At 31.9% G+C, this 11,746-nt stretch overlaps 2 protein-coding genes across 10 annotated transcripts; one reads left to right on the top strand and one right to left on the bottom strand.

The window, feature by feature from the left end:
- Positions 1–3,018: 3,018 nt before the first annotated feature.
- LOC100749071 lies at positions 3,019–4,724 on the top strand. Of its 2 annotated transcripts, none has more exons than XM_003484499.4 (2): positions 3,019–3,637; positions 4,259–4,724. In XM_003484499.4, exons 1-2 carry the CDS (start codon positions 3,235–3,237, stop codon positions 4,588–4,590), a joined length of 735 nt encoding a protein of 244 aa, XP_003484547.1. In that variant the 5' UTR covers positions 3,019–3,234; the 3' UTR covers positions 4,591–4,724. The 2 variants fall into 2 exon arrangements, 1 of the variants encoding a protein (XP_003484547.1); XR_002948082.2 differs by having other exon boundaries at positions 3,266–4,172; positions 4,259–4,399.
- Positions 4,613–11,282, bottom strand: LOC100748866. 8 transcript variants are annotated; one of them, XM_033318429.1, is made up of 18 exons: positions 10,679–11,282; positions 10,070–10,187; positions 9,856–9,995; positions 9,649–9,747; positions 9,445–9,558; positions 9,136–9,261; positions 8,887–9,066; positions 8,481–8,810; positions 8,173–8,415; positions 7,961–8,093; positions 7,754–7,894; positions 7,245–7,677; positions 6,306–6,422; positions 5,971–6,228; positions 5,707–5,881; positions 5,444–5,629; positions 5,252–5,371; positions 4,613–5,162 (listed from the first exon to the last, which is right to left on the bottom strand). In XM_033318429.1, exons 1-18 carry the CDS (start codon positions 10,826–10,828, stop codon positions 5,007–5,009), a joined length of 3,219 nt encoding a protein of 1,072 aa, XP_033174320.1. In that variant the 5' UTR covers positions 10,829–11,282; the 3' UTR covers positions 4,613–5,006. The 8 variants fall into 8 exon arrangements, with proteins under 8 accessions (XP_033174320.1, XP_012250475.1, XP_012250483.1 ...); XM_012395052.3 differs by having other exon boundaries at positions 8,887–9,261; positions 10,679–10,855; positions 10,973–11,282; XM_012395060.3 differs by having other exon boundaries at positions 8,887–9,261; positions 10,679–10,831; positions 10,973–11,282.
- Positions 11,283–11,746: the final 464 nt, after the last annotated feature.

Genomic DNA, 11,746 nt, shown 5'->3' with positions numbered 1-11,746 from the left:
GTTTTTTTTTTTTTTTTTTTTTTTTTGTTGAAAAGTCCGTTTGGACGTACATTGTATCGAGCGCATTCTGCATCAAACGTTGACTCGTATCACGTGTGGTTAATTTAAACATTTTTTTGCAATTTCCAACGAGTAATATAACTCGATTATATTACACAGTCGATAATAAAATCCGATTAACCACGATAACATCGTTCTACCATAATTCAGTCGACGGAGATTTTCATTCTCTAATAAAACTCGGTACGTGCTTCTGATTATCTTAATATCTTAATATATTAATATAAGAAATTGTACGGTAAAAATCAAGTGTCTACTTTTATTGATCTAATAACGATGTTTCCCGCTAATTAATTTCTTCTGGCTCCATTTATCAATCGTTCGTACCGCATACAAAACAGTCTCTAGATGTATAATCAATATGTACGTATCTTCTTTTTATTACTTCGCTCTTAAAGTCTTAATTACGATTTCTTAATTAAAAATCATTAGTCTCCGATTAATTACAGATCATTAAATTATATCATTATCCGTTTTCACCGAGTTGAATTTTTCACAACGGTTTCGCAACAACCTGCGATGGAAATTTCTTAATTAATTTGTCAACAACTTCGACAGAATAGATTCGAATTATGAAAACAATATTTTTCCTTCCTTCTATAAACACGGAATAATTCCCCTTGTAAAACTGATCACCGACGTTCGTTCCTCTCGGTCGTTCTCGTTGTAAGTGACATTTCTGTGAATTATACGATTGCTTTCGCGAGCATATGCCAGCATTTCCACATATTCACACGTATAAACCACGAGAAAGTGACAGGCGCTGAGGTTTCCTCTATTGGCAAGCTGCTCGTACCAGGACCTACTACCATCCGCCTTATTTACTCAGGCCTGCGGTTCTTCTTTCAATTCCGGCATCAAACGGGATATAATCCGGCGATATATGAGTCTCATTTGTAACTTGTAATCTCGTGCGTATACCTCTATACGTTTATAGGCTCATAATTTAGAATTAGGCCTGTTTCGTAGCTTGTAGAATTATGGATATAGAGATGTTAGAGAACGATTCTCCCTGACTATAACTTCCTTGTTTAAAAATCTGTAACATGCCAGCAATTCGAGTTGCTCATGGTTTTGGTAGTATTTACGACAACCACGGGGAAAATATGCTACGAGCATTTTTGTTAGTTTTCTGACTTTTACGTCATTTGGTGATCGTACATATACAAAGTATTTTAATATGAAATAATCGAAGAGGGAAACAACTTGATAGATTGGAAGATATAAGCTTTTTTGAAAATCCACGATGTTTTGTAAAAAACGAATAATATCAATAGTTTAGTTATTATGTTAATGTAACTTGATTAGTGTCAAATTGTATCACTAATGTTATTAACAGCATATTTAACGTTAAAATTGCTCCTCTATAAAAAACAAGAAATATGATTTACCACGATTTTCATCCGTGGCCTTCGATCGTAAATGGATGTGAAATATATTTGGAAAATATTTCGTCCAATAGATGGATACATTTTTAATAAATCGTGTCAGAAAATATTTGATGTTAGAAATCTTTGTTTCGTTGAATTTTTGATTTCATCAATAATAATATCATGTATAAAGATTCTTTCAAGTAGGTATAAGCCATCTTAACACGTGACATACTGTGAAGGGTTCCACAAAGTACCCCTCGAATCAATTATCATTTCATTCGGACGAAATTACCGATAATTCTAATGCCTAACGGATTAGAGATCGATTTTCCAAAAAAGAGCAAAAATTTTCATGAATTGACGTAAGCGGCTTAGCGGCGTGTGTCTACGACAGCTGTCCTGCCGATCTATCGAAAACCCATCACTCTATATGTATTGTTCATAGCATCAACATTAATCCCATAAATACCGAAATTATCCGCGAGGGGCCCTTTCAAAGGCAGAAAGGACATCGACGTACGGTCATTTACCCAGGTAAGGATCTCTATGACTAGACTGAAGGGACATTTCGCGAACTCGAAAAATTTAACTATCAACCAGTTGGATTATATTCTATTTCAAACATAAATACATATTCTGCTCTATAGATCGCTTTGAAATTAGTCACAAGAAATAAAATGTCATCGTTCATTTTGGAAATATCAACCTTTTTATAGATATAACAAGTGATACGGTATTAACATATCGACAGAGTTGCAAGTGACCATTACCACAATTATGATATTTGCAAAAGCAAGAATTTAACAAAAATTTCTTCTGTGTTTTAACAACAGTTGACTGTGCAATTTGATAGTTAGTTATCCTTTGGTCTTGCTATTAACTGTTGTGAACTTGCTTCGAAGATAAATAGAAAGTTACCATTGATATTTGTATCAATTTATGGTAACAAGAATTTATAGCGTAACAGCAGACAAGTACCTCGTCGGTAACAAGAAACATTGGTAATACCATACTTTACCAGTTGTCGAACGGGTTTCCTTACTATACCGACCACTGATTGAACTTATCATCACAGATTATCGTCATTGACTAAATACAGAATAGACCCGACCAACGACTCTGGATCTGTCATTACATGAGACCAAAGAACAGATATGCCATATAATGTCGGGTCTATCTTGTACTTAGTTAATGCTCTAGGTTATTCATCTTTTGTCTCTGTGGATTGTTTTTTTTCTTCTATAAATTGTGTTTATTTAAATGCCAAAAAAACATCAATATACCTAAACGGTCCATTCTTTCAGACAAAATATATATTTTCAATCGTTTATTATACGAAGAAGTTGACCAATGGGGTCACGATGACGTCAGGAATCATAAATTGTATGAAAACGTCGGGATTCTATTTCGATTATTTGAAAATCAAATTTTAAATAAATTTATTAGTCAGAAGCAGCTTTAAAAGCTTGAGTCAGATTCTGACACAAGCGATATAAATTTTTCATGCGTGGGTTGATTGTTGAAAATGAGTTGGTGGGGATTTAAAGAAACTAACTAAATCGTGCGAGAAAAGCCGAACGTTGCCGATTCATTGCTCGAGAGAATTCGGCTTCTGACCCGAACCATTTTCGTTACTGTTCTTGGAAGGTGTAAACGTTTTATCCGTTTCCGTTAGTTTGTTTTATGTTTTCTTGTCTACCACGTGATTAAACATACATATCTAACAATAAGTGATATATAATAACGTGCTTTCGTATCATTCGGTATAATATAGAAAATCGGTGCCTAAAGAAGAATAAGTATGGCTGTAACAAGCGATGCTATGTATAACGCAAGAACCGTCGCTCCATCGTTCATGTCGTCAAACGTATATTACGGTTGCGTACCGCATTGTAAAAAAGAAAATCAGCATAATGTTATGTCCGAGCATATCGGAATTACAAAACCATCGTCATTCCATTACTATTCCTATGATACGATTATGGAAATTGATGAGGACGGAAGTGATTATTCTATGGCATCAGGCTATTTGAATAACGATTCCGTAATTCTCGAAGCGACAGTACAAAATCGGTTAAGAACTAACGATGAACTACCACTTGAACAACGGGTAGCTTACGATGCGGATGTTCTACAACGGAAGAATCGGAAACGATGCAACAGCGATCTCAACCCTACAAGTCAACTGAAAAAGTTTCGGAGAGGTAGGAATAGATTCATAATTTTATCTTTTTCCATTTCTTCTGTGAAGAATAAATAAGAATATTTCAACGCTCTATTTGCTAGCACATTTTACAAGACCGCGATTTCGTCAATTTATATTTGTATATGCTTCAAATAGATCTTGTTAGAGGTCGTTGTTTGTTCCTTCTTTACTTTTAAGCGGGAGATTTTCCAGCGCGGGAAAATATTTATTATGATTCATTCATTCATTGTATTTACATTGAATAACAAGAAGTTTTAAAAAATTGTGAGATTTATTTAATGTCGCTATGATATACCCGCTAATAATAAATATTAAAATATATGAATATTCAGTTTTCCCTCCTGTGGGGAAAGGGTTGTATATTTACATGTGACCACAGAGATTTTCATCCGATGCTGGCATTAAATTTATTTTGAAGCTTAATGCATCCTGTCATCTTCTGTACCATGGATAATGGTATGCAATGGAAAGCATGGATGCTAATATTTTTTCATAAACTAATGACACTTAGTAAGTTTGGTCTTTTTTTGATGGTAAGGACACAATTTGCTGAGAAGATAAATGGCATAGGAGATGCCCAGTTAAATTAAGGGTTAAGGCTATGGGTTTCCTTTCAGAGGCGGTGGTAAGGACAATGTACACGGTGGTACAGGAAGTACAAAGGACTGTGGATCAAGTACTGGACCTTACGAATCAGATGTATTACATATAAATACTGTTGATAATAATATAGAAGAATCTATGATTACAAAAGAAAACTGCTGCTGGACAGCAGGTAATCACGATATTTTAAATAATTCAAATTATATACAATTATTCAATAGTGGGCATAAATTAATTGAAAACACCGTTGAATATGAAAAGATTTTATTTGAAACACATGGATGTTCTATATACCAGTTTCATCGACTGCAATTAATTGATAACAATAGTATTGAAACAGAATTTTAAATAGAGTAATTAAACAATAACATTTTTAATGTTTATATTTTTTGTATTTGTTCACAAAGCATACATTTGCTATGCTCTTATACATGCCACTACATTGTATCATATAATAAAAAATAAATACTTATTTTCCTAAATTACAACTTTTATTATAATCTACACAATACACATTAAAGATAAAAAATTTGTATGTCACATTTTTTATGCTTGTAGTCAAGTTATTGACATTGAGAAGTACTTCAATTAATGTGTAAACGAATAAATAGTACTTACAGAAAAATCAAAATTGCACCTAGGACTAAATGATATAATGATTTTGATTGTATCACAATTCTATTAAAAAGAACATATATTAAACTTAAAACATATGTTCAGTTATTGTGTATACAACTAAAGATAATTTTTAACGTAATTCAATATCAAAATATTATTGCATTGCCTTCAGTCCATTCATCTTCAGCTTTAGCAGCTAAACTTTCCAAATCCCCTTCACCATCAAACCTCGCTTGCGCAAATTCAGCTTGTCCCGTTGCTTCAGCTTGACCTTGTTCAGTCTCTTCTTCGTTTTCAGGAGGCTTATTGTACAGGATTGTATTTCATTTAATCATGTCTTATTTTATTTTATTTAATTAAATAACCTTTATTAAATATGTGTTCAAAATACCTGTTGATTATCGGAAGATTCAGGTCTAGATTGATCTGCTTCTGCCAGATCTTCATTATAACCTGGTTTGATGGAAGGTGTTAAAGGCAAAGTACTTGTAGAATTACCTGAAGATGTCCCCTATAAAATATACAACAAATATAAAACATTTTTTTAAAAGCTTAAAAGTATACTATGCTTCATAATACTTACTGGCATGTCCAAATGATCTATTAAAGGTACATGTGCAGTAGGAGATGATGAAATTCCTGCTTGAGATGATGAAACTAATTCTGCTATAGAATGTTTTGCTGGTTTTAAACCTAATATTACATCTGCCTCAGAATCTTCATCGCTAGACTGACAACTTTCACTGGCAGTCTGATCAGTTGTTTCATTCTGTATAAAGTTAAACAGATACAAATATATTAAAAAATCATTATTTAATTACAGATACATTTTATAAATGCACAAACCAATGGATTGCTTAAAGATTGTGTATCTTGTAGAGCACGCAACGATCTCCATAAACGAGGCCGCAATCTGTGGTCTTCGCTTATTGCCTTAATTTCTCTTAATATAATAACCAGATAGTCTGGTCGTTTTTTATTCACGGAGATCAGTGAACTTAATACTTCTTTCATTTCAAAGCTATATAATCAAATTAACAAAAATATTATTTCAGTATAATTTTTTCGTAAAGAAAATAATTGAAAAATGGTTCAATAGGATAAATATACCTTAAGTTTTGAAACAGGTTATCATCATTTATTACAGATGGTAATCGAAATGATGAATTTGTTTCCTCCCAAAGATTATCAACTTGCTGTTGAGACATTTCATTTGTTAAAATATTACTACGCATAGCGGTATTCTCCCGTTCTTGTTGCTGTAAATTAGATTGTAATTGCAAATTTGAAGAATATTGTGTTTCTACTCCACTTAATGAAGGCAAAGGTATATTATCGGTTGCTTGATCCCGATTGCGTTTGTCTTTCCTTTGGTTAAAATATATAATATGTTAAAATATACATTACATTTCCAAATGTTATAAATAATTTATATATTTACATACATAAGAGAAGTATTAACACTTGATATAGTATTTCCCGAAGTTGAATTTGCAATAGCTCCAGAGGTAGCATCAGTTACGGTTTTTGCGCTTCCTGAGAGTAAGTTTTGTCTGGAATAGCTGCAAATGTAGGAAAGAAACATATATTTATCAATTCACATATATAATCATATTCAAGCTATTCATACCATGCTTAAGAAAGCAGAATGCGTGATGTAGTTAAGATGATAAAGAATGGTATGTTTTTAAGTATATTGTTTATAAAAATGGAGAAAAGACACAACAAAGATATCACAGAAAGAAAAAAGTTTTGGATATTAATGACTGATTGTTTATGGTTAGTTAAGGTCAAAATATTTCAAAAATATATATATATATATTTATATATATATTCTCAAACACATATTACATACCCATAATTTACGTACCAATATACTATCCTCATTTAGATTCTTATTTATTAAACGTTGGTCTATAAAATCAAATCTTTTCAGGTTTTATGTGTGATATGGCTTAAACGAGGGTAGTAATAAGTAAGAAGTACAAGACAAAGAGTGCAGAGACAGATCGTGATGTTTATTACTTTATGTAATGATACATTAGGTTTACACAAAGATAGGAGATGGATGTGCACGATCTCTACTGAATATAAAACACCTAAATTCATTAAAAAAATATTTTCTTTTTTCAATGATATTTGATAGAAAAAGAAACATCAATTATTTCACGTTGAGAAAAGATCTGTAAAATTGAATTACTTAAATCATAAAACAAATTATATTTCGAAATTTTATCAAATACACTTTTCTATTATATGATTACATGATTGAAAATCTTGAATTGTGTATGATTCTGTTGTATCAATAAAAGTGATACTTCCACTGCACGAGGACAAATGAGATTCGTGTCAGTTAACATATGTATATATGTATATACTATTACCTTCTGAAATTGTCCCAGTAGTTGTTTGCTCTATTTCCAGGAGGAACTTGATTATTCAATTGTTGTTGATGTTGATGTTGAGAATTAACAGAAGATGTTGCAACGACATGGGATAATGCAGGAGAAGAATTTGGTAGTGACACCAGATTCGGTAAAGATGAACTTGGTGGTAATGCAGAATCTAATGTTTCACCAAGATGATGAATATTACGACTTAAATTAGAATATTCATCATTATTCTCGCTATTATTCCGCTGTTGTAACTGTGTTTGTCTCAAATGAACTTGTAGTTGATTAATAGCTACACGCATAGCTTGTAATTCACGCTGCTGAGACCATAACAGTTGACAACATTGTTGTATCGTAGTACCCATCATTTGAAGTTGTTGAGCTTGAGAACCTAGTAATAATTGTCGATAATACTCTGATGAACCTAAAAGATATACTTGAAAGTTACTATATTATATAAATATTGAATAAAAAATTTTTCTATTATACATATGTCTTACCATGTTGCATTTGATTTAACGGAGGCGGTGGATAAGTCCACCAATTTCCACCAAATCCATTCTCAATTGCCGCTGTTTGAGGCCCAATGTCCATTAAATTTTCAGAAGATACACCATCTACGCTTTGATCATTAGATCCACCTATACATCAAAATGTAATTTTAGAATTAATATAATGTAGATAATATATATATATATGATGATTACCTATCGTTGTTGGAGGAGGCCAAACATTAGCAGGAGTACCTGTATGACTAACATGTGAACTAGAACTTCTGTGACTATTTAAATCACTTGGTCCTCCCATATCGCGATTAATGCTAGATGTTTGAGACGATTCCTATTGTTCAATAAAATGAAACAATAGAATAAATATCGAATGCTATTTTGTTATGTACAAGGAAATATAAAATAAATACCTTTCGCACAATATCATCAATTTGACGTCTCTTTTCTTGGACCGATTGAACTTCGCAGTTACTGTTGTTACTTTGCTTTTTTTCAGAACTGATTGACGTTGTAAGCGATGGAGGAGGAGTTGAAGTCGGGAACACAGATGTAGAATTAGAATGCATTGCTGATAATGGTTGCTTTATTCGTTGCAATTCTGCTCTAGTAGATTGTAACAAAGCTGATTGTTCTCGAAGTTCTCGCGTGACTGCCTGCAAATTAAGTTTCATAGAGACACAATATTACACATAGCTTCTAATCGCGTTTAAATTTATACTTGAATTTCTTCGAAAGTTGGCCTTTCCCCGGTGTTTCTGATTTTTTCGTGACCTGTTTCATCCGTATCGCTTTGACGTTCAAATGAAGTATTCGTTCCATTTTCATCTTCGTTTTCATCCATATTAGCTATAGTTTCACTGTTTACATCTACTTCAGGTTCAGGATCAGAGTTGGAATCGAGACATTCACGTACTTTCGTTGCTTCTTCCATTAATGACTTCAAGTGAGCAAGTTGTGCTTTCATAGCTTCTAATTCAGCAGCTTTGTCTACTCCAAAATTCCTTGAAGAACTCCTTCTCGAACGTCTTCCTTGAACTCCTTCAGAACTCTACAATATTGAGGAGATAATTGTAACTATATCATTTCTAACTACATTAAATTAATATAAGAAACAATGTACTAACACAACTACCCCTATCAGACAGAGATTCTGCAGCTTGTAATTCTGCCACAAGATGATCCATATTTTTCTTTTTTGTTTGAAGTTGTGCCAGTTTTCCCCTTAATGCAGCTGTTTCATTTTCAAGTTGCTCGACGTTCGCGGGTAATGGTAATGCTAAGCCGATTGAATTTTGATTTTCTTGCTGTAAAAGAGCTTGTTGAGCTTGACGTGCTTCATTTAATCTTTCTCGAACACGTAATTGCATTCCCACCAAACTAGCTTGATGTTCTTGTAGTTGTGCGAGTTTCCTTTGTGATTCTTCCATTTTTTTACGTAGTTGCATTTCTCTATTTATATCACCATTTTCTTCTCCATCCTCTCTACTATTTTCACCATTCTAGGAAAGAAATAATTGAAAACTATTATAATTCGTCTATCATAGACTAAAACAAAAACTAGCTATATATAAACCAACACATATGGAATATAATTTATAGATTTTAAATTAAAAAAGCATGCACAAAAAGTTATGTACACCCTTTAATCAGTTAGTAAATAACAATTCTATAAGTTCAGTAACCTCACAAAATACCCCATGAGTTTGATATTGTTCCAAGAGTTTAGTTAGCTTTCTTTCACTGTCATGAAGATCTTCCACCATTCTACTTAACTTCTCATTTTGAGCTTGTGCACGCTATAGTATAATTATATGTAGAGGAAAGTACTTAACAATATAATAGATAAGGTAACGTCACATTATGACTAATATCTTATATATACTTACTGGATCACTGGACTGATTAAGCGAATCCATCAGAGTTGATGTAACTCTGATATAATCTCTAATTTGATTTAAACGTGATTCTACTTGGCTTCTATCAGGCTGCAATATATTAAATAGAAATTATCAGTAGAAGACTATTAGAAAAAGAGTTATATTTTAGGTGAAAGAAATATAGGACACTCTAGTATTGTAAAAAATGTATATTACCATTTTATCGACATTAGAAGGTTTTGTTCCTTGAAGCCTTGGAGGAGATTGAGTTTGAGAATCAGTTGGAGGAACCATCTTTTGCAAAGAGGGGAATTCTTCTGCACTGTAATTGTATGGTCGTCGACCACCAAATGATACTAAGATAATAACATTTTTGAATTATTAATAAATACACTAAAAAGATATAAAAACAAGACCTATTAATATATACCAAATTCGGGTATGTCTTGATAGGATGTAGACTGTACTGAAGAAACTGATCTTGTGTTACTGTTCTTTGTTATTCTTGAATGCTCTTGTTCACCGACTGGTTTCCAATCCAGTTGATGCTACCACATATAATTTATAAAATAAAGAATCAATTAAATACACAAATAATTGTTTAAGTTTTCTAGAAATGATGACTGAAATACTGAAACTCTACTGCCTCAAAGTAGGATTGTATCTGGATATATATTCTTAGAGAGAACTTCCCCACTATTCAGCTATCTATTAATAGATTATCTTTTAAACTACTATATACAGAATGCTGTATAAAGTTTTCATTTGGAAAGTTCAAGTTACACAAAATTTAATACCTTATTTTTACCTATTTATAGTATTAGATATTATTTAACAATATGATATTCTCTAGAATTCTTTAAATGAAAATATGTAAATTAAATTACAGCAGAATTATTTAAACTTATTCAAATTTACTAAAATTTATTAAAATTCAATTCCTTTGCTTTCTAGAAAGTATTTTGACAAAAAAAAACGTATTATACAAAATAAAATATTAAAAATAAAAGGTATCATTCATATTTTTTTATTAGTTTACCAAATTATTAGAGTGCTGTGTATGTCCATGATAAGCAGAACGGAATGCAAATTGATTAGCAGCTGACCGTTCTCTATTTCTATCATTTCTCCTATTGCTTTTCGGAAGTGTGCCTGTGTTGCGTGGACCATCGTTAACACCGGGCGACATGTTCTTTGCACAAAATATTCTTACAATCTTGAAAAAGTACCTTTCTGTTTGTTGTTTTCTCACAGTTAACCTTGTTGCACAACTTTTATCGCGATGCGATTTTAAAAGAACGTGATTTTATGTGAATAGAAAGGTGTCATTTACCTGGAAGTATTATAGAGCCGATTGTGCGAAAAGATGCATTTCAAATAATTAATACACGACTAACTCAGAAATCGTCTTGATAAATTTCATGAACAAGGCGGAAGTGTAAAAGTATGAATCGATATTCGCGAAGCTTTTGCGTCAAAATACTTGGCAGACTAATAAAAAGAATTAGGTACTATAAATAGGGTAGGCCATTGACGTATTTACTACGATGATTATAAGAATATATCGATTGCAATTTCAAAATCACTCTTGGTTAATACTTCGTGGCTGCGGCCATTTTTAAATGCTTCTTTGACATGTTTGGTTAAACAAGAACAGCATTTACAAACTCGGGCTTTCAATCTTATTATTTTAAAAACTGTTTATTTAAAAATAATTGTTTATGTTAGTCTGATTAGAGTACAGTAAATATAAACTGTCTTATAAGTTCGTCTTAATTGTTATACTATATTTTAGAACGGGTACCAATACATACTTACAATTAATATGTAGTAAAAACAAAAAGCAAATAGTTTCTTTTTCACATAAAACATTATTTATTAGTAATATTTGTTGTTACAGTAAAGTTAAATTATATCATATTTTGTCTTTCTTTAACAATTAAATTTATCAAATTACAGAGTATTAATATTTTATATTTTATACGTTGATACCATCTATTGTTCAAATTTAAAAAATATTTCCACCAAATTCTGTAATACCGATACGCAAATAAAGCGTGGTGCATATTAGTTACACGAGCCTCCATAAATAGCGCTCGCATTGACA

This window comes from Bombus impatiens, unplaced genomic scaffold (genome assembly GCF_000188095.3).
Source record: "Bombus impatiens unplaced genomic scaffold, BIMP_2.2 scf_0017, whole genome shotgun sequence".
NCBI lineage: Eukaryota > Metazoa > Arthropoda > Insecta > Hymenoptera > Apidae > Bombus > Bombus impatiens.
Note: the sequence above shows the minus strand (reverse complement) of the source record. Positions and strands in the feature narration are given on the sequence as shown.